Source organism: Capra hircus, chromosome 19, assembly GCF_001704415.2.
Source record: "Capra hircus breed San Clemente chromosome 19, ASM170441v1, whole genome shotgun sequence".
In the NCBI taxonomy this organism is placed as follows: Eukaryota; Metazoa; Chordata; class Mammalia; order Artiodactyla; family Bovidae; genus Capra; species Capra hircus.
In genome coordinates, this window is record NC_030826.1 from 26,933,757 (window position 1) to 26,959,229 (window position 25,473).

The 25,473-nt window shown below is 52.9% G+C and overlaps 2 protein-coding genes across 6 annotated transcripts; one reads left to right on the forward strand and one right to left on the reverse strand.

Moving 5' to 3' along the window:
- On the forward strand, positions 2-10,725 carry CHRNB1 (cholinergic receptor nicotinic beta 1 subunit). 4 transcript variants are annotated; one of them, XM_018064583.1, is made up of 12 exons: positions 17-125; positions 211-350; positions 926-970; positions 1,462-1,571; positions 1,675-1,783; positions 2,139-2,286; positions 2,740-2,949; positions 6,005-6,228; positions 6,316-6,366; positions 6,714-6,895; positions 7,243-7,390; positions 8,134-10,725. In XM_018064583.1, the coding sequence occupies exons 1-12, from the start codon at positions 65-67 to the stop codon at positions 8,272-8,274; spliced, it is 1,569 nt and encodes a 522-aa protein (XP_017920072.1). In that variant the 5' UTR covers positions 17-64; the 3' UTR covers positions 8,275-10,725. The 4 variants fall into 4 exon arrangements, with proteins under 4 accessions (XP_005693560.2, XP_017920072.1, XP_013827653.1 ...); XM_005693503.2 differs by lacking the exon at positions 6,316-6,366 and having other exon boundaries at positions 2-125; XM_013972199.2 differs by lacking the exons at positions 6,316-6,366; positions 6,714-6,895 and adding an exon at positions 6,896-7,070.
- On the reverse strand, positions 9,860-25,401 carry ZBTB4 (zinc finger and BTB domain containing 4). Of its 2 annotated transcripts, none has more exons than XM_018064581.1 (4): positions 25,240-25,401; positions 16,586-16,655; positions 15,085-16,145; positions 9,860-14,427 (listed from the first exon to the last, which is right to left on the reverse strand). In XM_018064581.1, exons 3-4 carry the CDS (start codon positions 16,134-16,136, stop codon positions 12,471-12,473), a joined length of 3,009 nt encoding a protein of 1,002 aa, XP_017920070.1. In that variant the 5' UTR covers positions 16,137-16,145; positions 16,586-16,655; positions 25,240-25,401; the 3' UTR covers positions 9,860-12,470. The 2 variants fall into 2 exon arrangements, with proteins under 2 accessions (XP_017920070.1, XP_017920071.1); XM_018064582.1 differs by lacking the exon at positions 25,240-25,401 and adding an exon at positions 24,650-24,801 and having other exon boundaries at positions 9,863-14,427.

A 25,473-nucleotide genomic window follows, 5' to 3' on the forward strand; every position in this document is an offset into this window, starting at 1 on the left:
TTCCCCTGCGCTGGCTTGTCCTGGCGACTCACCCAGCGGACTCACTGAGCGACGCGGGCGGGCTATGACCCCAGGGGCGCTGCTTCTGTTCCTGCTGGGGGTGCTGGGGGCGCATCTCGCCCCGGGTAAGTGTGGGCCTCAAAGGAGCAGTGACAGGGCCAGAGGTCGTGGCCGGGCATCAAAGCTTCACTCAATTCTTTCCTCCTCCAGGCGCCCGCGGCTCGGAGGCGGAGGGCCGACTCCGCGAGAAACTTTTCTCAGGCTATGATAGCACGGTGCGGCCGGCGCGGGAGGTGGGAGACCGTGTCTGGGTCAGCATTGGTCTCACCCTAGCGCAACTCATCAGCCTGGTGAGGGCGCACGCGGGGAGTTGCGTCCCGCCACTGGACGACTAGGGGCGTGGCTTTAGGCAGGGCGGGACCCAGGGACCACTGGGGGAGGGGGTCCGGGGCGAAGCCAGACTAGGAGACTGATGGGATATTAGAGCAGGTTGGGTCGAAATCGGACCAATGGACAAGCTGTGGGCGTGGCTGCTGGACCGACCTGGGTAGAGCCGGGTAAAATGATGAACAGGCCTATGGGCGGATCTTGAAATGGAGCTGGGGGCCGCTGGACTGGCCGGGGGGCGGGTCTTGAGGCGGGGTCACAGGCTGGGGCGGAGCTTGGCGCCGGACAGAGTTAATAAACAGCAGATGGAGATTCAGTCCGGTCCACGTCGGGACTGGTAAATGAATTGGCTGGCCGTAAGGACCGCAGGAAATTTGCGAGATAGGGTTTAAATCCACGCAGGTTATAGGAGATGGGGCTTGAACCCGAGAGAGTGCGACTCGGAAAAAGAAGGGAGTTTCCAGGGAGAGTTTGACCTACCGAGCCCCTTATTTCTCTACACTTACATCGTATCTACCCTTAAAATTTTCCCTTCTAGAACGAGAAGGATGAGGAGATGAGCACAAAAGTCTACTTGGACCTGGTACGGAGACCCCCGCAGGGTGGGAAAGGGCGGGCGACCTCGCTGCCTTTACAATGTCTTCGAATGTCCCGCCCAATAAGAATCTTTTTTTTTTTTTTTTTTGCATCATGACCTCAGAAAACACATTTATAACTGAAACAGAGGCTTCAGAAAAGAATTTAAACTCTGGTTTGGGGCCACTCATGTGACTCCTGACCCATTAAAAGGGTCGCTAATTGCGGTTTGAAAATCACTGTTTTAGAGACTAGCTTGTCAACCCCCTCGTTTTTACAAAATGGAAAAATTGGGGCCCGATGCGAGGGAAGGAAAATTAGCTAATGGGGTCCCAAAGAGTGCACGTGGAACTGGACTCAGAGCCTAGGCCTTCAGAACCACAGCCCAGACCTGCGCGGCTCTCCTCCCTTGCATTCCCTGCCCGGGCTTCCTGCGCACGTCCCAAGGCTCCTCCCAGCCTCCAACCCCAGACGGCCCCTCAGCCTCTGCCTCCCTAGGAATGGACTGACTACAGGCTCAGCTGGGACCCTGAGGAACACGAGGGCATCGATTCACTCCGCATCTCAGCAGAATCCGTGTGGCTACCCGACGTGGTGCTCCTAAACAAGTAGGATGTTCCCAAAGTCTGGGAAACGGGGCAGGGCCTCTGGAGGGGCGCGGCCTCCGGAGGACGGGGCCTGATCCGAGTTGATTTGATTCTTTTCCTACAGTAACGATGGAAATTTTGATGTTGCTCTGGACATCAGCGTCGTGGTGTCCTCCGATGGCTCCATGCGCTGGCAGCCCCCAGGCATCTATCGCAGCAGTTGTAGCATCCAGGTCTCCCGGCTCCATCTGGGAAGCTCAAGGCGATCGTAGAAACCCTCCCTCAGACCTACTCCTCCATTATCCCCATGACCTTCACATCCCTCTTACCGTCCGTCCGTTGAGTTTCCTCTTCTCTGTCCACTTTCATTGACTTCCAGTCTTCCTTAGTGACCTTTCCTCCAATGTCCATGGCCTCCCCAAACAACCCTCTGATTTCTCTATGACTCCACTTCTGGGTGATCTCCCTTGGTGGTCTCTAGCTCCTGAGGGGCCATATCCTCTGACCCCTGTCTGCCCTGTGACCTCCCCAACTCCCCCAGCCCCAACCAGCTCTTTGGCAGCTCTAGTGACTCTCCATTCCATCCAGGTCACCTACTTCCCCTTTGACTGGCAGAACTGCACCATGGTGTTCAGTTCCTATAGCTATGACAGCTCAGAGGTCAGCCTGCAAACTGGCTTGAGTCCTGAGGGGCAGGAGCGGCAGGAAGTGTATATTCATGAAGGGACCTTTATTGGTGAGTGGGTATAACTTCCATGTCCATGGGGCTTTATGATTTCCAGTTTCTAACAGGCTGATAAACATATTCCATCAACAAGTCCCTGTGAGGTCAGCAAGATAGATATAACTATATTTTGTGGGTATGGAAATTGAGACTCGTTCAAATAGAGATGGGCTGTCCAGCCCAGGGTCTATAGCTAGCCCCTTATTGCCCCTTATTATATCAGTCTCCTCTGCTCTAGGATGTGGTGGAGAAAGCCATATCTGGGAATTCCCTGGCAGTCTAGTAGTTAGGACTCTGTGATTTCACTGCTGAGGGCCTGGGTTCAATCCCTGGCTGGGGAACTACCACAAACAGCGTGGAGCAGGCAAAAGAAAAAGAAAGAAAAAAAAAAAAAGCCATATCTGGCACCAACAAAGACATGTCCCATATCTGTCACCTTCTCTTCTCTCCCCTCACCCCACCAAGAGAATGGCCAATGGGAGATTATCCACAAGCCTTCTCGGCTAATTCAGCCTCCAGTGGATCCTAGGGGAGGCGGCGAAGGACGACGTGAAGAAGTCACCTTCTACCTCATCATTCGCCGGAAGCCTCTCTTTTACCTGGTCAACGTCATTGCCCCATGCATCCTCATCACTCTCCTGGCCATCTTTGTCTTCTACCTGCCACCGGATGCAGGTAAGGGGGGAGGAGCCCCAGCTGTCTTACTTACCAATAGTTCAGCTTCTTCCTCTTCACCCATAATACAGGGAAGGTTTTCCTGCCAACTCAGGCCATCAGGAGTTGTGCTTAAGCAATCTTACCTAGGTTTTCCCTTCAAGAAGAGCCTTTGCATCTGGATTCAGGTTTCCCCTCCAACTTCAAGTGCTGTCTCCCCTCTGCTGCTCACTTCTCTGCATCTAGTAACTTCTGAACTCTTCCCTTCAGAATCCTAGGATCTCATCCCTGGAACTGCCACTCCTCTGACCTGCAAGCTCCCAGGCTTAGATAACTATTCCTTTCCTTTTTCCCATTCTTGGCATCCTCTGTCCCCTCACTTGTCAGATGCCTGCTGCTGCTGCTAAGTCACTTCAGTCGTGTATGACTCTGTGCGACCCCATAGATGGCAGCCCACCAGGCTCTGCTGTCCCTGGGATTCTCCAGGCAAGAACACTGGAGTGGGTTGCCATTTCCTTCTCCAGTGCATGAAAGTGAAAAGTGAAAGTGAAGTCGCTCAGTCGTGTCCGACTCTTAGTGACCCCATGGACTGCAGCCTACCAGGCTCCTCCATCCATGGGATTTTCCAGGCAAGAGTACTAGTCCCTAAACCTTCCATCTCCCTAGAAAATAATACCCAACAGTTCTCTAAAATACAGCACAAAGTGCTTAAGGAGTAACCTTGGGCAAATTCCTTAATCTCTTAGTGTTCTGATCTGGAAATAGGACACCCACTGTTCCTATCATGTAGGACTATTTTGAGGATTAACTGAGTTAAGAGAACTATGCAGGGTACTCTGTAAACTTTGTGTAAGTGTATGTAATTTGCTAATTTTGAGCACTTGCTATAAGATAATACAGATAATATGTTTTCTATGTGTGCGTGCGTGTGAAGTCACCTCAGTTGTGTCTGACTCTTTGCGACCCTATGGACTGTAGCCCACCAGGCTCCTCCGTCCATGGGATTCATATATTAACTCAATTCTAATCACAACTCTGTGAGGTAGGTGCTGAATTGTCTTCCTGTTTCACAGAGGAGGATAAAGAGGTTAGGAGAGTTTGTCATTCAGCTGACCTTATATAGAGAGAGGTGGTGTCGCTATTCCAACCCTGGTTAGTACCAGTTTGATTCAGAGACTGATGTCCTAAACTCTGGTATTCAAAAGATGCTTTTCCCGGGAGTTCCATGGTGGGCCTAGTGGTTAAGATTCTGGGCTTTCACTGCTGTGGCCCCCAAAACAAAACAAACAAAAAACACATGCTTTCCTTCTCTCTGGAATCAAGTCCTCTCTGTCTAAGGGAAGGAGAGTGATGAAGCTCTAGAGACACTTTCACATGTTACTTCTCCTTCTTCTTGGAGCAAGGCAAATCTTGGAAACCAGTATTATAGAACTAAACCAGAACAGACCATAAATGTTATTTATTTCAATACCTTCCCTGAAGTTCCCAGTACCTGTTGTATGTCACAGGAATAACCAGCCACCTGGCATATTCTTATATACTTTATTTCATTTTTAGATCCTTCAATTTGCTATACAGTTTGTGCTACAGGGGTTGGTCTATTAACTCATGCAACAATATTTGTTGAGCATCTGTAATGTGCAAGACACTGGGAATACATCAGTGAATAAAACAGACAAAAATCCCTACTCTCATGGAGTTTACATTCTAGTGGAGGAGATAGTCCAAGCATAATAAATAAATCCATTAAACAATATAGTGGAAGAGGTCAAGGGACTTCTCTGGTGGTCCAGAAGCTAAGACTCTGACCTCCCAGTGTAGGGGGCCCAGGTTTGATACTTGGTTGGGGAACTAGATCCCACATGCTGCAACCAAGAGTTCGTATTCCACAACTAAAGATCCCTCATGGTGCAACTAAAAATTTCCACATGCCACAGCAAAGATCAAAGGTTCCTTCATGCTGCAACTAAAACCCAGTGCATCCAAATTAATAAATATGAAAAAAAAAAAGAAGAAGAAGAGGTCAAGTCCTAAGAAGGAAAATGAAGCAGGAGAAGGGTTTGGGGAGGATGAGGATGGGAGTAGGGGATGCAATTTATTTATTTATTTTAAAAATTGTATTGAAGTATAGTTGATTTACAATGTTGTGTTTAATTTCTGTTGTACAGTAAAGTGACTCAGTTATACATATATATATTCTTTTTCATATTCTTTTCATTATGGCTTATCACAGGGGTTGCAATTTAAAAATAGGCTGGTCAGTGAATGTCTCACTAACAAGGGAATATCTGATCAATATTAGAACAAAAACTTGAAGGAAGTGAGAGAATGACCGTGGTAGATATCTGAGGGAAGAAATTACCAGGAGGAGTTAAGAGTGAATGTGAAGACTCTTGAGGTGGGAGTATGCCTTGCATATTCAAGAAATAGCCGATGTAACTGAATAAAGTTAGCAAGAGAGAAAACAGTAGGAGACGAAGTCAGAGAGTTCATGGGAAGACCTTGCTGCAGTAAGGACTTTTGGCTTTTATGCTAAAGGAGATGGGAAGCTACTGGAGTGTTATGATCTGATTTACATCTTTAAGGGATCCGTCTGGATGCTCTGTTGAAAACAGTCAGCAGGGGGCAAAGGATGAAGCAAAGAGGAGGCCTTTATAATAACTCAGACCTGAGGTAATGATGGCTTGTACCAATAAGGTTTGGTATGGATTGGATATGGGATGAGAGGGACAAGAGCAGAAAATGACTCAAAGGATTTGGCTTGAGCCACAGGAAAGATGGAGTTGTCATTTATGAAATGTGGAAGACTGTGGGGAGAGTCGGCAGTGAGGGAATTAAGTATTGGACATGTTAAATCTGAGATGTTGGTTGGACACCCAAATGGAGGAGTTAGGAAGACAAGCATGGAATTTAGGGGAATAAGTCCAGGTTGGAGGTTTAAATGCAGGAGTCATTGCTTGCAGTTGGCCTTTCCAAAACCCTGTCTGAGTGGGCTGGAAACATGGTCACTGATTATGCCAGGGAGATCTTCTTCTGGCAAAGCCGAATTCTCCCACCTTCCCCTCTGTCCCCCAAGGAGAGAAGATGGGGCTCTCCATCTTTGCCCTGTTGACCCTCACTGTGTTCCTGCTGCTGCTGGCAGACAAAGTACCTGAGACCTCCCTGTCTGTCCCCATCATTATCAAGTACCTCATGTTCACCATGGTCCTCGTCACCTTCTCAGTCATCCTCAGTGTTGTGGTCCTCAACCTGCATCATCGCTCACCCCACACCCACCAAATGCCCCTTTGGGTTCGTCAGGTAAGAAGACCTCCTCCTTCAACCTGTGTTAACTCTAAATCCTAGTATTTGGATTTTTGTCCAGGCTTTGCTCCTTTCTCCCATCAGCTTCAACCTTCCCTTTCACAGACCCGAGGGAGACTACAACTTCAACTCCTGGTAGAGTGTCCAAGTGCCAGGGTCTTTGGGTGTTGAAATGTTGCACAATTAATTTTATCCTCACATTATTAACTCTGTGTGGATTCAAGACTCTCTTCATCAATACTGCCCTTTGTGGGGTGGGTCCCATGGAAGCATTCCAAGGGCTAGGTACTATCAGGGTGGGAGCCCTTAGAACTTTTCTTTCCAGTCAGGATGTCTCCTAACCCACTTAAGAACTCTGGGCCCTGTGGGACTCAGGCACGCTTGGCAGGAGTGGGCATGTGCCAGGGGGGTGGTTTGCGGCTTCTCTTCTGGTCTCAAGGCCTGAGAACCCCCTCCAACACGCCTGTTCATCTACTCTGCAGATCTTTATCCACAAACTCCCTCTGTACCTGGGTCTGAAGAGGCCCAAACCTGAGAGAGACCAGATGCTGGAGCCACCTTCCATAGCTCTCAGGGATTCTCCAGGAAGTGGCTGGGGTCGGGGAACAGATGAATATTTCATCCGCAAGCCACCAAATGATTTTCTCTTCCCCAAACCCAACAGGTAATACCTACTCTCCATCGCCCACATAAAAGGGAGAGGGAGAACTACAATTCCCAGAAGACTGTGCGGTGCAGGCGACCTAAGCTCCCGGAGGTTGTGGTTGAGCATCATGGGAGTTGTAGTATGCCATCTGTTGCCCACTTTGTGGAGAGGTGGGAACTGAAACGCCTAAGAGGTTAGGAAAAATTGCAGAAGGTTAGAGAGGTCGCCGCCATAGGCGAGAACCTGAGGGGCCGTCTCACGTTTTGAAACACAGACTTGCGTTGGAGGAGGGAATTGGGGCAGAGAGCACCCGCCCAGGCTGTCTTTGTGCCTTGGGCGTGGCCAAACAGTCCCGCCTCTTCCAGGTTCCAGCCTGAACTGTCTGCTCCAGACCTGCGGCGATTTATCGATGGTCCAAACCGGGCTGTGGGTCTCTCTCCTGAGCTACGGGAGGTCGTTTCTTCGATCAGCTACATCGCTCGACAGCTGCAGGAACAGGAAGACCATGACGCGGTATGTCCACCGAGGGTGGACCAGGGCAAGGCCTGGGGGCCCTTGGCTCCACCCGGAAACAGGCTCCGCCCCCAGCACTCGGTGTTATTTTAATTTTTTAAATTATTTATTTGGTTACGTCGGGTCTTAGTTGTGGCGTATCGGAGAAGGCAATGGCAACCCGCTCCAGTACTCTTGCCTGGAAAATCCTACGGACGGAGGAGCCTGGCAGGCTGCAGTCCATGGGATTGCTAAGAGTCAGACAGCGACTTCACTTTCACTTTTCACTTTCATGCATTGGAGAAGGAAATGGCAACCCACTCCAGTGTTCTTGCCTGGAGAATCCCAGGGACGGCAGAGCCTGGCGAGCTGCCATCTATGGGGTCGCACAGAGTCGGACACGACTGAAGCGACTTAGCAGCAGTTGTGGCATATGGGATCTTTGGTTGTGGCATGTGGGATTTAGTTCCCTGACCAGGGCTTGAACCCGGGCCCCTTGCATTGGGAGCGTGGTGTCCTAGCCACTGGACCACCAGGGAAGTGCCTGGGGTTTATTTCTGAGTGGAAGTTTGCCTCACTGGGTCCTGTCTTTACTTTCCTTCTTGTTCTTGATTCACATCCATTGCCTATGGTGGCTCTCTGCTGTTCTGAGGCCGGCCCTTGTCTCAAAGCTGTGGTGGGAGGATCTGGATGGGGCACAGGGCCTTGGGGCAGCCGTTCCTGGGGGTCCGGACTCAGGAACAGTTTCCTCTGCCTAACCCCAGCTGAAGGAGGACTGGCAATTTGTGGCCATGGTAGTGGACCGCCTCTTCCTATGGACCTTCATCATCTTCACAAGCGTTGGGACCCTCGTCATCTTTCTGGATGCCACGTACCACTTGCCCCCCGCCGACCCTTTTCCTTGAGGCTGGAAGGTGGAGATCCAGATCCTTGGCCAAGTGAATTGAGAGTTTAGCAGGGCTCTCAAGCCCTATACCTTTCTGCATCTTAACTCCATCACTAGGAGTCCAGTTCTCTCATTTCGTTTCTAAGGAGGGAGCCTAAATGGGACTAGGCATTTGGGGGACTTGGGCCCACCTGAAATGCACTAACCGTTTATTATTCTTTGGCTTCTTGAGGAAGCTCTATTGGATGTTAACACCTATGCTGGCAATGAATGGAACAAACAACAAGAACTAGACTTGTATGCCTTCTAAAGGCAGGAACTCTGTCTTGTTCACTGTAATATCCCAGGCACCTAGCACAGATCCTAACCTATATAGCAGTTACCTCTGGTTGAATTAATAGGGAATTTTTTTTTTCTGTGAGGAAATACACTAAGTAGTAGTGTTGATGTTTGCGTGTTGGGACTAGTGGTCATTTTTTGTTTTTGCCTTTCTGCAGTTTATCATATTTGTAATATGTAATATCTTTAGGATTAAAAAAGAAAAGGTTATTTCTAAAAAGATGCATTTGTAATGAGGATAAAAAGCACACTTTTAAAACTTCAAGTGCCAGCTTTGGTGCTCAAACTTTGGGCAAGCTACTAAATTGCTCTGTGCCTCAGTTTCCCCATCTGTAAAATGAAGCTAATATTAACAGTATTTAGAATCTGCTCCCTAGACTGAGCATCATATAAGAAGAGAACAAAAACATTATACAATATACATCAGAGTTACACACTGATATGTTTTGTTTGGCTCATGTTGTTGGCCAAAATTTAAAATCTGGTTTGCTACTTTTAAAATGTAAAACAAAAAATGACTCTCCTTTGGGGTTGGCCTGCCTTCACGCCTCGAGTGTACTATCCTTTGTTGACTGAATAAAACTCTGAGCTGTAAAAAAATTATAAATAAATAAAAATGTGGATATTTCACAGAGAAATTTGGATTTCTGGCTTCTCTTGATAATTTTTTAAGGTCTACAGTAACACCAGATCTGATTCCCCTGTTGGCAGCAACCTGCTAGAACTGATTTGTGGCTGCCCACTTTGGTCAAGGTATCTGTATCAGAATTCCTCAAAGCCCCCACCCACCTAGCCATTCCTTTACCTTGCTCATTCCTGAGTTACTCTAGACAAAATACAGGGGAAGGACAGGGGATGAGGAGTTGAAGCTCATGGGAGGCCAGGAGTGGAACAAGAAGTGTCACTTATGGCCGTCACACATTTTGTGCCTCAGTTTCCTTTCAGTTTGGAGAAAAGGCTGTACCTGGTTGGAGGCATGGCCCTTCTGGGACATGAAGATCATGTGCCCAGTAGGCTGTGTGAACTGGACTGTGTTAATGTTTCTGCCTGGAGGTCAGAGCAAAGTCAGTTTGAGCCTAGTGGCTGCAGCAATTACAGTGAAGTACCTAGGGTCAACAGGCGCTCACACCTACTCAGTTGCTGGAAGTCCTAAAGAGGGAAAACAGGGCTAACCTCGTAGGGATCCCTGTGAGATGAGGTTAGCGTGTCCCTGTCCAGCCAGACCCACCAGCCACGCCAATAATTGCACCTGGCATCCCACTGCAGAGCACAATTCATTTGTCTTGTTGGTTTATTGGCCTAGAGAGTTGGACACACACACAAATGCGGAGATAAATATTGGTCAGTTTCTCTAAATCTGGGTCCTCACTACATATAGAGCTAGAGTCTGTAGAATTCTAAATCTTGCGTGCTGTGGCACAGAACCAGTGGCCTTCCCACTCCACCGTCACCCTTCTTCCCAGGGAACATGGGGAAAGAGGGCACAAACTGACAAGACTTGATAATTTTCAAAAGACGAAATTGCAAAATCCCAAATTTCCAACATCTGAAATTCACAATGTTCAAGTTCCCCAGCTCAGATACATGTATTTTAATCTCCATTTCACCACAATCTCCTTTGTTGCCCAGAACCACCAAATTCTGGAAACTATTTTCCTAAATCAGATTTTAAAAAACCAAGCAAAATAAATGTCTACAGTCTCAGTTCTCCCAAAATGTCCATGGTTTTAGAATTTTGACCTGTTGTGAAATTCAATTCCCTGGTCCATCCTCAACCCCTTCCATCTCCTGTGCCGTTCTGCCTCAGAGGAGTGCAGGTTAAGGATACAGGGGCACTGTTGTCGCACCCGCCCCCTGCCTCCAAGGCCTTCCTCAGTCTCTCCTGTGGTTCCGCTGTGTATATATATATATATTTATATATATAATTTGTGTGTAGATATATATATGTATTCTTTATTATGTACTTTTTTTTTTCGCAGTTTTTCTAAAGTGCCAGAAACAAGATTTGTGGGAATTTTTAGTGATTTTTTTTTTTTTTTTGCATTTTTCCCTGTTTTAATCTTTTCTCCCCCTTAAAAATTGGAACTCAGTACATTCAGTAGGAAACTCTTCACTCGGACTGCGGCCAAGACCAAGAAAAGTGCAAAGAGACGGAGGAGGAGTGAAGGAGCGACACTCCTCCATGGTTAACATTCAGGGAGCCTGTCGAAAACCTCCCTTTCCGTTTGCTGGGAGGGTGTGAGGAGGCAGGAGGCTTCTCCTGTCCCTCCCGCCAAACCACCTCCCTCCAAAAGCCATGATCTTGCCCTTTCAGCATCAGTTGAGAGGGCAGCCATCTTGGCCCCAAAAAACAGTAGCTGGGAAAAGGACTGCCATTTTGATGATGGCAACTTTTCCCCTTTTTAAACTGCACTCCTCTAATTCCCATTTATCAAATTTGCTCCCCCAAACTGGCTCTCCCCTTCTGAGCTTTTTGTGTGTGTGTGGGGTGGCGGGGGGTAGGTGGGTGGATGGGAAGTGTTCATTCAATCACAGAGTGGGGAGGCCCAGTTATCAGAATTAGGAGCGAACATTTCTTCAACTCCACCACTGGAAGGAAACATAGGGACCCCTGACCAGGGTTAACTAGTGCAAATTAGGGATTAGGGACTTACAAGGTCCCTGTACCCCATCCCTAGGCTGGGATCTTTGGGTGTGGGAAACTGAGTCAAAGATGGGGTGTAAGGTGCTATTTTGGAGGGAAAGTTGGTGGGGATACCCCAAAGCCCACCAGGGGAGTAGGATGGTTCCCCAAAAACCATCTGGAGTAATTGTGAGGGAAGTGATACTGGGGAAAAAGAGGGCTAAGTTAAGGATGGGAGGTCATGTGCAAATCTCGGGCTTACCTACCCATCCAACCCCCATCATTTTTCTGGCTATTTGGTCTAGTCTGGGAGAAACCATCTGGGAAAAAAAAAAGGAGGAAGTAGGACCTCTCCCCCATCCTATATAGAGCTTCTCCTTCCTGGCCCCCAAATCTGGCTTAGCCCAGATGAGGCCATATGCAGAGGCAGGAAGAGGTACAATCCACTCACCTCTTTCGCCGTGGAAGAGTCTGGGGCTTACTAGATTTGAGGGTCAAAGCAGGGCCGAGATTGGTGCTGCCTGGGCTGGGAAAGAACTCAGCCAAGGAACAGATAGGTAGCCCTCCCTCCCACCCCGCTCTTTGACCAGGATGGGAGAGCCATCTCCACAGTCTTGGAGTAGGAGGAGGAATATGGAAGATCCAAAGGCGTAGAAGCCAAGGAAGGCATGGCATCTTAACGTGAAGGGAACAGGGACACAGAAACCCACCCTTGGGAAGAATGGCATCTGAAGCCCACTCCCAGGTGGGTAAGTGTTGGGTATCACAATGGTCTGGTCCAGGCCCTGGGCCACAAAAGGATGGAATGTGCTAGGAAGCATCTGGGCAAGGGCTTAGAGAAAGCTTCAAGATGCAGGGTGGGGAACATTCGGGGAGAAAGATGGTTTCCCCCTAAGTTTAGGAATCAGAGGGCGGGTTAGACATTCAGAGCTGGTGGGGGCCGTGAGTAGAGATTCATGGAAGTATATTGCTCAGTTGCCCCAAGGGCTGGAGGAGGGATGAGCTGGCCCTGCCCCTCACGGAGGCCATTCCCTGGAGGAGAACTGAGAGGGGAACCACCAAAGACCCCTTCCCAGGTGGTGGGAAAACTACAATCTCACACAAAGCAGCCTGACCCCTGAGCTCCAGAGGCCCCCAGGTCCCTGCACAGGAGTGTGGAGGGGCTCCCAAGGGGCAGGGAGGCCGGGGAGCTGGTAGTGGCGGGGGTTCAGGGAGGGTGGCATCTGGTGAAAGGGGGGATCTGGGTCCAGAGCTCACCCCACATCTCCCTTCTGGGTTCTTTCAACCCCAGCCCTCTCCCCTTCTCCCTTGGGGGCAACCGGTGGAGGAAGAGTTGGGGGTGGTGGGGTTGGGGGAGTAGGGGCTGCTGCTTGAGGATTGACTGCGTAGCCAAAGACCCCTGGTAGGAAGGGAAGGGCCCCCCCACCCTTCTCATCAGGTAGGACCATGTTAAGAGCGACCGGGAGAGCGGCCAAGTTGCTGAAGTTGTAAGGGTAGGCGGCGAGGAGCTGGGGACCATAGACGAGTGGGTAGGGCTCAGGGTAGAAGGTGACTTTGGCAGCCCCCATCGCCTCCATCCGGTCTCCCCCGCCAGCCCCGCCTGGCCCCTCACTCCCACCTTTTCCCCTGCCACTGCCTGATTCCCGGCCACTCCCAATCAGAGCCAGTGGAAATTCCTGCACAGGTGGGTATGCATAGGTGGCCCCTCCTGCCCCCACGGAGGGCTCCTCTCCTCCCGAGATGACAGGGTCCTGGAGCGAGGCAGGCTCAGAAGCTTCCTCGGCAGGAGCACTTCCGCCTCCACCACCTGCCTCCCCGCTGGAGGAGGAGACCTGCATCTCTTGGGGGGCCTCCTCCTTGATCTCCCCGGCTCTGGCACCAGTGCTGCCCTTGGAGTAGGCGATGACAGGCGTGGGGGTGCCCCCGGGTCGCTCGGTGGCGTGCCTCTGCCCATGGCGGCTCAGGGCAGCGGCTGTCTTGCACACCTTGGCGCAGTGAGGGCAGGTGAGGCGGGTGGAGGGCTTCCGTCCAAACCGGGAGCTGTGGGGGCCCCCGCTGTGGGCCTCCTGGTGCTTGCGCAGCTTCCTCAGACTGGCGAATGTCTGGGCACAGTCCTCACAGCGGTGTCTCCTCTCGCTACGGGCACGCCCCGTGGGGCCCTCAGCTGCTGGAGTCTCCTCCCAGCTCCTCCGTTCTAGCTTCTGTCTCCAGCGAGGTGGCCGGCGGCTTCTGGGCATCCCGCTGCCCCCGCTGCTAGCCGGGGCCGCAGCTCCGGCCTTGCGCTTGGGCTTGTAGGAGTAGTAGGGCCTCCAGAGCTGGTCCTCGCCGCCAGCCTTGGACTCCCCCTGCTCCTCCTCCTCCTCCTCGTCCTCGTCCTCCTCGTCCTCCTCATCCTCCTCGCTCTCCTCCACCTCCTCGCCGCTTAGCTCCCCGGGACGCAGGTCTGTTTCTGAGATGCGGCGCTTGACAATCGCCTCCTCACCAATTCGCACAGTGATCTGACACAGTGGCGGTGGGGCCTGGGGCTGAGAGGGGCCCCGGCCAGGCCCTGCAGGGGGACCCGAGCCCCCGCCAATCCCGCCAGCCGGCTTGGCCGTGTAGGTCACAGTCCTCGTGGCCCGCGGGTTCCGGCCCTTGGCCTCCTCTGTGGCTGTGGCGGGCCCTGCAGCTGTGGCTGGGCTGCCTGCTGTGGCTGGGCTGGTTGGTGCGGCTGCAGGTTCGGGGGGAGGAGGTGGGTACTCACGTTTTTTGGGGGGCCGTGGGGGAGCAGTGTAAGTGATGACTGAGGCGGCTTGGGCCCCTCCTGTGCTGGCCGGCCCACTCCCTGCTCCACCACTGCTGCTGCCCCCATGTACAATGACTGAGGGAGCCGGGTGGGCAAAAGTGATGACAGATGGTGGGGGGCCAGGCTCTGGGGCAGGTGGGGGTCCGGGTGGCGAGCTGGCCGGCATCACCACAGGGGCCGGTGTGTTGAGGCTTGGAGAGAGGGGGGCCTCGGGGGCTCCCTGGCTGTAGGTCTTGTAGGGCCGCTTGGCCGCTCGCATGGGGAGCAGGCGGTACAGCTTGAGGGTATTGAGCTTGGGCTTATAGCCTCCATTGGGCGTCTTCTCACTGGCCAGGAGGCTCGGGCTAATGCCGTGGAAGGCTCGCTGGTGGGTCTTCAGGTTATAGTAAGTGACAAAGGTCTCCCAGCAGAAGATGCACTGGTACCTGGGCCAGGAACAGATCCAGTTGAGTCAGGGGCCCTGAGGCTAGGGCCTTAACTTTCCATTTTCTCTCCTGTCTCCGCTCAGACCTTGAACTGCCCCAGCCATCTGCTCACCCTTCTCTCATGCTGCTTGTCTCACCAGCCTCAGAAGGGACACCAGTCCTAGTTCAGTGTCCCCCACTGGCTGTGCAACGCCAGGCCTCAGCTGTTCCATCTGTGAATTGGGAATAATCACATACCTTGCCTAATTCCCAAAGCCGCCTTCTGAAGCTCACCTGACAGATGGGGAAGTATCTTATCAACAAGGGTACATCAGAACAGTAGATGGACATGCCTGTGCTTCCTATTGTCCTGCCCCATGAGGCAACTTTCTGTTTCCTCCTTGGCCTTTTCCACATCACCAAGCCAGGACGTGACACCTGGCGGTGCTAAGAAATAAACATCAGTGGGAGGAAACGGGGCTGGAGGGAGGCAGAAGGGTGAATGACAGAAAGCACACGAGCAGGGGCCAGTGGGTGAGCAGGCATCTGAGAATGGCTTTCTGGGCCCCATGCTCTGCCCATTCCCTCCCTTGTCCATTTGGTCCCTAAGTGGACTAGGTCCCATGTGACCTCTCCACCCCCATCCACCCCGAGTCCCCGGCTGTCCAGAGCACTCACCTGCGCTCCCCGGTGTGCCACACCTCGTGTTTGGTTCGGTACTCAGCCAGTGCGAACACCTTCTCGCAGTAGCGGCAGGGGTACTTCCTCCGCCATGAGTGTACATTGCTGTGCCGCTTTAGGCTGGACAGGGTCACGTAGGAACGCTCACAGGCCGCGCACACATAGAGCACGTGGCCACCCACCACCTTCACCACGTGCTCAGGACCACCTCGGAAGCCTACCGCTGGGGGCAGGGCCGAGGCGTCCACTCCTGCAGGGCCACTGGGGACAGAACCCCTGGCTCCCAGCCCGGCGGACCCCCGAGTGCTGGCTTCCCTCCGGCACTGGGCCTCATGGGTCTGTAGCCGCTTGGGATGGATGAAGCTTTTCCCACATCGGGGGCAGGGGAGGGGCCGCCGGGACAAGGCAGGCTGTGAGTCAGGGCCCTGGGCCTCAGCCCTGTCCCCCTCCCACTCCCCAGCTGGCCTAGGCCCAGGCCCAAAGCTGTCCTCAGGCTGTGAGGTGGCCATGGGAGCTGGAGCGGGAGGCACCCAGGCATCACCCCCCTCCCCCAGGCCCTGCAGCCGGGAGATGCCCAGACGCCGTCCCAGAGCACCAATCTCTGCCACAGCTGCCCCGTCCCCTCCACCACCAGGCAATGCCAGCCGGGCACTGTAGATGAAATTGAGGACATCAGAGAAGGCAGCTGCTGGGACCCCTGGCAGCTCCAGGACCCGAGGTGGGGATGATGCTGAAGGTGAGGCTGGAGAGGGAGAGGAGGAGGAAGAGGAGGAGGAGGAAGAGGAGGAGGAGGAGGAGGCCGCTGTGGTGGTGGTGGGGTTGGGGGCTGAGCCCCCAGTGATGGGTGGGAGGGGCAGTGGAGCTGAAGCCAGCAGTGCCTCTCTGAAGAAGGGACTAGAAGCAGCCAGGACGCTGCGGTGAGCTGGGAACTTGGTATCTCCGGCTATGAGGGTGACGTCACAGAAGAGGCCACGAAGCCGCTGTTCATTGAGCTGGCGCAGAACGGCGGGTGCATGGGACGGGTCTGTCACCTCTGCTGGGGGTGGCATGGCGCCAGCCTAGATGGAGAAGAGGCCAGGGGAGGATCTCAGAGGCTGGGCAGAGGGCTGGGGGCTTTCAAGTCAGAGGCGAGCTGGGCAGGGGTTGGAGGCTGTTGGCCAAAGGCTGGTGGAAGGCTGACTGACTTCTGATCATGGAAGTGAGGGGTTAACCTTAGCCACCCCATGTCTGGCCAACGTCCAACACCCCTCTGTCAGACATCTGGGGCTGAAAGAGGCCAGGGATTCCTCAGGTCTTGATGAAGGTCAGGGGTCAAGACTTCCAAGTTACAGACTAACCGGGGGGAGCAATGGACACCTCTCTCCCACTGGGAGGGGGAGGGAGCCCCCACAGCTGATGGCCATTTCTCAGGCCTCCTCAGCCTGGAGGATATGGCTGCTTTGCTCGCCTGCAGCCTCAGGCCCAGTCTCCCTCCCAGCAGACCTCTCACCCGTCTCACCTGAGACAACAGCCAACATGGAGTGGAGCGGAGGTGGCTCAGCAAGTCCCTTCTGCCGTGCTTCTTCCCTCTGTGGAGAAACAGAAACTGCGTCCTCGGGAAGGGAACTGGGCGGGAGGCTGACCCAGAAGGTGGGGAGTGGTGCCGCATGGAGGGTCAGAGAGCCTGGGCAGCTCTAGAGACCCTGACCCTCCTGGGAACCAATCAGGTTACTTGCTCAGTGGCCTCTAATCGGACCTAGGATGTCACAGATTATTGCAAAGCCTGTACTGCTGGCCCCCAGAAGTACAGGAATAAGATAATTTGCATATTCCCAATTTGCCTCAAAAAAATCCAGCGACATCGGTTCAATCCTGTAGGCCCAGGGAACCCTGCTGGATCAGTCTCAAGTCCCTTGAGCCCAATCTTTGGGACTCAAAGGAAATCAAAGATTTGCATGTTGTCTCTCATTATAACAGTCTTATTTACATATCAAAATAGATTTGTTTGACCTTTTTCATTGGACCAAGCTGCTAGATATTCAAATTAGCAGAGGACTTCGTCACATAAATCTTAGAGAGGGTTTCTAGGTGCCGGGGACCACGGAAGACCACCGTCTCGCACACACGTGCCAACTTGCTCCAGTCTCTGGGAAGGCCACCAGACTGGAAGTGAGGAAGCTTGGGTCCCCCTCCTTACTCTGAGAGGTGGTGGATTTGGGCCTTTGGCTTAAAAAAAAGTGAGGGTGGGGCAGGGAACACAACCCCTACCTCACCTCTTGCTGGGAGGCTCATCCAAAAGGAATAGCAGGTAACCCAAATGTGAGCCATGGCAGTCACTGCCCGCAAGGCAACTCACACCTTCAGCTTTGGGGGCTCAATTTTCAGTTGAAGATCTCAGTTCCAGAGCCATAGAGTAACTTAGCCAAAGACACACAGAGCTGGTCCTAACAGGTGGGGCCTGTTCACAGAGCCAGGCCTGCTGACCTGAGAGCAGAGCTCTCAGCCCCTCTTGTCTACCCTCCACAAAGTCTGGGGGCCCTCCCCTTCCACACGCCCGGGGTCACACATGACCTCTGAGGTGTCCTGTGTCAGGAGTTCCTCATGCAATTCCCACCCTACCCCCCCAAAATGCTCTCTTCCTATTTATTACTCATACTGTCTGGACTAAGAGGCCTTTTCTCTTCAGCCAAAAGGCAGCCCTCAGTCCTCTCCCGGAGGAGGTAAACAGGGATGAGAATCAAAGTTTCTCACAGCCCTGAGTGCCAGGCACACACCTAGGTCAAGTGCTACCCCATCAGTTGATGGACTGCAGGTGGGTCAGGAATCCAGGGGAAGGATTCCTGGGCTGGTGTTCACATCTGTTTGCAAAATGGGGAAAGAGAACAAGGTCTCCTCCTCCCTTCTGTGACAACCACCAGCCAACAGGGACCCCCAAGAATCGGTGCTTCACTGGCATTACCTCATTTGCTCTTCATCACGACTCTAAAATGTAGCAGTTAGCTTCACTTTAAGTGACAGGCAGGGATTTCCCTGGTGGGGCAGTGGATGAGAATCCACCTGCCAACGCAGGGGACACAAGTTCGATCTCTGGTTTGGGAAGACCTCACATGCCAAGGAGCAATTAAGCCCAAACACCCTAGAGCCCGTGCTCTACAAGAGAAGCCACCGCAATGAGAAGCCCATGCACCGCAAGGAAGAGTAGCCCCCGCTTGCCGCAACTAGAGATATATGAGATCAGTTAGTCGCAGGGCTGGGATCTGTTCGGCTCCAACGCCTTCATTCTTGATTATACTACATCAGGATGAAAGAGATGTTTACGGCTGTGATACTGTGATATAAGAAATTAAGTTGACCCTTGAACAACTGCGTAGATCCACTTCTATGTGGATTTTTTTGAAGTAGTAAATACTACAGTATTCCAAGATCTGACGTTGGTTGAATCTGATCATGCAGAAGAACCCTGGATACGGACTGTAAGGCTATACTTAGATTTTCCACTGGGTAGAGTGTCCATGCCCCTAACCCCTACATTGTTTAACGGTCAGGTATAATATATTTGGTCCTGGTCTCCATTCTTTTTATTTTAAAAAATATATATTTGGCTTTGCTGGGTCTTAGTTGCGGCATTTGGAATCTTTTAGGTGCAGCTTGTGGGATCTAGTTCCCTGACCAAGGATCAAACCTGGGTCTCCTGCATTGAGAGTGTGAAATCTTAGTCACTGGACCGCCAGGAAGTCTCCTTTATTCCCATTCTTGACACAGGGCTCCTAAAACTCTTGTAATTTCCCAAGTGATAGGAGCGCTGTTGTTTAGTTGCTCAGTGGTGCCTGACTCTTTTGTGACCCCGCGAACTGTAGCCCTCCAGGCTCCTCTGTTCATGGGATTTTCCAGGCAAGGATACTAGGCTGCCATTTCCTTCTCCAGATAGGGGTGTTGCTGCTGCTGCTGCTAAGTCGCTTCAGTCGTGTCCGCAGGCATCTTATTCTAACATTTGACCCCAGTTCCTAACATCAAGCTCCTAAACTAAACCCCTTGGAATTTCCTGGGTGACAGAAATGTCTCTTGTTCTAAAGAGGTGACTCTCCATGTAGTCCTGGATGGGGGCTGGTCACCGGAAAGGCCAAGCCATGATGAGAAGTTTGGAACTTTCAGCCCCAGCCCCCATTGCCTCTGGGGACAGGAGAGGGCCTGGAGACTGAGTTAATAATTGATCATGCCTATGTGATGAGGCCTCCGTAAAAATCCCTAAACTATGGGGTTCAGAGAGCTTCCAGTTCCTAAACACATGCTTTGTGGAGACAGAAGCTCCTGCACTCAGGACCCTTCCAGACCTCTTCATCTGGCTATTATCATATCCTTTATTATATGATAAACCAATAAACACAAGTATTTCCCTCAGTTCTATAAGCCATCCTAGCAAATTATCAAATCTGAGGAGGCGGGTTGTGAGAAAGCCTGATTCTTGCTGGTCAGTCAGAAGTACAGGAGGTTTGGGGAATTCCCTGGTGGTCCAGTGGTTAGGACTCTGAGCTTCTACTGCAGCGGACATGGGTTCAATCCCTGGTCTGGAAACTAAGATCCCACACTCAGCGTGGTGTGGCCAAAAAAAAGTTAATAAAAATTTTAAAAAGCTGTAAAAAAAAAAAAAAGTACAGGAGGTCTGGGCTTGCAAACTGGTATCTGAAGTGGGGGCAGTCTTGTGGGAATGAGCCCTTAACCTGTGGAATCTGATGCTATCTCTAGGCAGATAATATCAGAATTGAATTGAATTGTAGGACACACAGCTAGTGTCAGAGAATTGGCCAGTGTGGGGGAAGAAACTCCACATGTCTGGTGTCAGAAGTGTTGTGAGTAGAATGTATAGGATAACAGTTCTGTTTTTCTTGAAACAGAACCCACTAGGGCTCCCCATCAGCCCATCTAGGATCTTTGTGAAAATTAGAGGAAGGGGAAAAACTAGAGGAAAGGCCTCTTCAAGGTAGCAGCTCTGCACAGGTGAGCAAAGAAAAGGTTTGATTCTAGCCGCTACTCACCCTTTGGCCAGCCCTGCCCACTCGCACAACCATATGGGCTTGGTACCTACCAAGGCGTGGCTGTGTGCTGACTGTCAAGATATATGGACAAGGCCTATCCAAGCATTTTCAGAACCACAGAGGTCCAAGGCTGTCTTGGCCCTTGGAGATCACCTAGAACCGTCAGCGTCATGATACTTGGAGCTGCTGTTGAGATAAACATTGTGTCAAATCTGGCACTAAGCATTTTATCTGCATCATCTCATTTCAGCACTCAAAAGGACCACAGGGAGGCAGGGGCTAGTGTCAACCCCACTGTACAGATGAGGAAACGGAGGCTTTAAATACTCTAGACGCCACACTTGCAGGCAGAGAGAATGTAGTGGTGGGGTGACTTGTCCCTGGTCTCTCTACTAACCAAATGGGGTCTGGATCCGGCTCTCCTGAGTTCAACTGCTCCACCACTGGCCGCTGGCCTGCTGGGGTTATACAAGGTGGAGCAGACACTGGTTATGAGACCCTGGGCAAATTACTTGACCTCTCAATATGTCGGTTTCCTTGTCTACGAGCTGGGGATAATGAAGTGCACCCATTACGTAGGGCTGTAGAGAATAAACAAGCTGATGACCGGCTGTACCTAGAAGAGTGCTGGGCACACAGCAGATGCTCAGGAAGTGCTAGCTCTTATTATCATCTTGGAACTCAGTCCCGGAAAATGGTGGGGGGAAGTGGTGAAGAAAAGGGGCAGAAATCAGGCTTCATGGTAGGTCTGATGGCTCTGTGGTTTTAGTTTTTTTATTTGTTTTTACCGTTTCTCTACTCTTAACTGGCTGTGTGATCTTAAGAGGTGTGACTGAGGTGGGGATGTGAGCACCACCACCAGATACCCTCCACCTCCGGCTGTTCCCTGTGCCTGGAACATTCTCTCCTCAGGCAGCCTCACGCCTTGCTATCCCACCTCCTTTCAGCTTTGACTCAAAAGTCACCTTCCCCCAAGGCCCTCCCTGGCTGCCTTGGACCTCCCCAAGCTTCCTATCCCCCTCCCTACTTTATTTTCCTCCTTGGCATTTACTAAGACTACTGCTCTTTCATCTCTAGAAGGCAAGCTCCAAGGGACGGATGGATTTTTGTCTGCTTTGTCCACTGCTCCATCCAGTACCTAGAACAGTGCCTTGATACATGGTAGGAGGATTCAAAACATTTTGGGTAAATGAATGAACCTGCTTTCTTAAAGCCTACCTGGACTGTGTCCACCTTTAGGAAGGAAACCATCCTCAGGCCAGGAGTGAGTTGGCCAGGAGCTGGGGGTGGCGAGTGTAACTTGATCGCTTCGGGGGCACTCGTGCTTTGCCTAATACACCTCCAAGGCTTTATTTTTTATTTATCTATGTTTTTACTCCCAGGGCTTTACATGCATTGCCTCATTTAATGGTTTCCTCAGCCACTCCAAGTTGGCATTTAGATTATCCCAGTTTTACAAGTGAGGAAACTGAGGCTCATAGAGGGATTTACCTTGCTCAAGGTCACACAGCTTGTGAACAGCAGGGTCAGAATTGGCTCATGTGAACCCAGATGCTGGGTCCTCCCCTCTGTCACACCACCAGGTCCTGCCTTAAGGGGGCTGGGGCCAGCTAGCAGGCTGCCAGAACCACCACTCACACACACACACACACACACACACACACACACACACACACACACACACACACACACACACACACAGGAGCTCATGTGCTAAAGGCTAACTGTGTCAAGTCTGACTCCTCCCTTGACCTTGCTCCCCACGTCTAGCCGTCACCGAGTCTGGTCAGATCTGTGGCCTAGCCTGGGAATGGCTCTGGAAGCTTTCCCTCTACCCTACCTCTGGCCCCCAAACTAGCTCAAGGCCTTGTTAACAGTCTCATGGTTCAAGGCCAGGGCTTGCAGCTAGTCCCCTGCTTCCGGTCTTAGCATCTCCCATCCAGGCTTCCTCTCACTGAGAATGAACAGCCCCGAAGCAGCTCAGGCATCGTCACTCCTGGGCTCTGAACCCCTCTCTAGCCTCCACTCCAGAATAAAGCTCAAATTCACCAGCTGGGTATTCAAGTGTCCAGTCCCCATCTTCCTCTCTCCTCTTGCCTGGAGTGAATCTCCCCTCCAGCTTCCGGTGTGCCCTCCAGCCTCAGCACTCCCACACCTCCAGGCCTCTGCCTGTGCTGGTTCTCCTGCCAGAAATAAAAACTTTGCCCAGCCTCTTCTCCAAATACCTCCAAAATGTTGAAATTGACCTCAAATGTCACCTCTGTCTTGGTCCTCCCTGACCCTCAGAACAAGGACAATCTCTCCTTCACCTACTTCATCAACATTTTGTGCCCATGTGGCCAGCACCCAGCAGTGAACGCTAAGTTCTCCCTCCCAGGCAGGGACTCCCTGAATCACTGTTGAAACATACCAGTCTTCTGAAATGAATTACTGCAGGTGTTAAGTTCTGCAGAAATTGGGCAGAAGTGTGTGTATGTATGTGGAGGGGGATGCACAGAGAAGCCCACCACAAGCTTCAGAAGGGCAGCAGGGGACGGCATATAAGAGCCCAGGATCTGGAGTCAGATTGCCTGGGTTCAAATCCAGCTTTACCTTTTACTAGCTAAATGGCTTTGGGCATATGAATTCTTTGGACCTCGGCTGTCTCATCTGAGAAAGGGAAATAATTAGAACTCCCACTTTCATCCAGCATTGGGAAGACTAAATGAGTGATCATACGTAAAAGCATTAAGAACAGTGCCTAGTACACAGTAAGTGTTCAATAGGTGTTTCCTGCTGTCATTATTAACCAAGCCCCAAGAAGGGGCTCAGTGCTGGCACAGGGCTGACAGTGGCTGGCACGGGCATAGTCCCCAAACTGTAGCTACTTTCCAGGTATGCTTCCCATGTGCTACGTACCTACAGCCCTGTTGGAAGACGGACAGGGAAGGTGATTAGCCCCATTTTATAGATGAGGAACTGAGGGTCACTTAGGGAAAGTGCTGGCGAGGAAGTGGTAGGGCCTGAACTCCTTGATTCTCATCTAGGCCTCCTTCCCCTCCACCAGGCCATGGTGCACCTGTTGTGCAGGCCTGACACAGCAGCCAGCACGCCCCCGGGCAGGGGGCCTAGCCATAGCATCCACCCAGCCCCCACGCACATACCCCCTCCTAGCCAGGCCAGGCACAGACCACAGGGTGTGCACCCTTGGAACACACAGACACACATATACACACACCCCTACAGAAGGGCCAGGGCCCCAAAGGTGAGGAAAACCTGTTCTGAGGAATCTGCCTAGTGAGCAAATTCCGTTTCCAGACCCTTCCAGAGTCGCAGGAGTGGCCTAGTCTGCGTCACAGAAGAGATGGAAAAGCAGAGATACCAGCAAGGGGGACAGAGAGAGGGTGAAGCAGGAGGAGGAGACTGAAAACTTCGTGTTTCTTTTTTCCATTTCAGTGACAAGAGTCACACCCGGCCTTTACGTAAACATGGCCAAGGAGCCACTTTGTCCAAGCTGAGTTTCCTTGCAGCCGCCAGGCCTCTCCTCCTGGTGACCCTGACACGCTGGGCGGGCCGGCGAGGGGCAAGCACGCAGACCCTGCACGGACTAGCCAGGCCACCCGACAACACCCAGGCCTCCCGCCTGCTGCCCTTGCTCTGCCCCATATTTATCTCCCCGCCTTCTTCATAACACATACCCAGAGCGGCCCCACACAGCCACTTCAACACGCAGGAGCAGGCACGCACACACAGCTCGCGGTTGATCTCCAGAGTCTGAGGCCCACATTGCCCTTGTCACGCCACCTCCCTCCCTACAAGTGTTTTCTGACCAGCTTGCCTCCCGGCCCGAAAGGCTCCCACAAACAACGTCACAAAAGAATCCCGTAGGGAATGTTGCAAACACACAACCTTCCCCTCGCTCAGCTGCCCATGATCCCATAAACACAACCTGCACATTCCACCCAGAACCCCAGGCACCAGTACCAGCTGCCCCACGGGTACCTGAGACACACCGGGGGTTCTCACTTCCCACGGGGCCTGCAGGACCCGAGTTCTAGATATGCACCCCCACTTCCATGCCACCCAGTCGTCACACAGACCCACAAACCCATCCAGTAGGCCATCTTCTCCAAGACTGGACCACACCTCAGCAGGGCCGCAGAAACCGGACCGGACCCAACACCTTCTGACTCAAGGGTACACAACTGCCCCCTCCAACTGAGCACACACACCCAGCACTTGGGTGCCCTCCACAGCACTTACCTGTCACCAGCTCTGCAGAAAACAACAGTTCACAAATAGTTCATGTGTGCAGGACCAGACACATATGTGCAAGAAAACACACCCCAGTATGAAACATACATAAAACCCCGCACCTAACAAACTCCGCAGGTATTGTGCGCAGCTTCAAATGCGGACCTGTCACCCAGAGCCACAGGGCCACATCTTGTCATTCTGCCTCACAACACTGGATACCCTTCCATCTGGCTTTGTGTCCCCATGGCCTGGTAGGGCCCTGCTGGACCCCTGGCTACCAGACCAGCAAACAGTGGTGATTAGGAGAGGTTTACCTTGCCCCACAACACAGCAGGAAACACACAAGCTCCAGGACTCGCAGCCACAACCCTGCCCCGACGGCGCAGCGGCTCTGGGGCCCCTGTTCGCCCTGCGCACCCCGCACACCCCAACTCTGGGGCGCTCGGCGGCCCACCCCTCCCCCCTTCTGCCTGGCTCCTACGCCATCACCCTCCCAGCAGCTAGCAGCGCCGGCCCGGGCTCACACCAGCCCCACCCCACCCCCAACCTGCCCCACGGGGGGAGGGGGACACCGGGCTGCAGAATTAACCCTTCAAGTGAGGAGTGAGCGCGGCCCTTTCCAAGGCCCCAGGCGATCGCACCCGCCTCCCCCCCGCACCCCCGCCCCGACCGCCGCCGAGTCGGACGCCGTACCCGGGCCCCCTTAGTCGCCCCCCAGCGCCCTGCGCGCCTGGAGGCGGGGCCAGACTCAGCCCCCGACCCCTGAGCCCCCAGGTCAACCCCAAAGGGGAGCGGTCGCGGCTCGGGGCGCGGCCCGGGCCCCCGCGGCACCGGGCAGCGGGGAGGGGGCCCGGCTGTTGGCTCCGGTCCGCCCTGGCCCTGCCCGGTTCGCCCTGGGGCCCACCTGACTGCGATGGCGCCGTGTCCGCCAGGCCCGGCTCATCACCGTGGCCGCCCCCGGCCGCTCCGGTTTCGCCCGCCTCCAGCTCCGGCTCCGGCTCCGGCCCCGGCCCCCCCCAGCGCCCGGCCCCGGCCCGTCCCCGCTGCCGCCGCCGCCGCCGCTGACATCATCGGCTCCCCCCGCCCCGGTCCTACCCCCACCCCCACCCCCGGAAACAGTACCCCCCCAGCGCCGCCG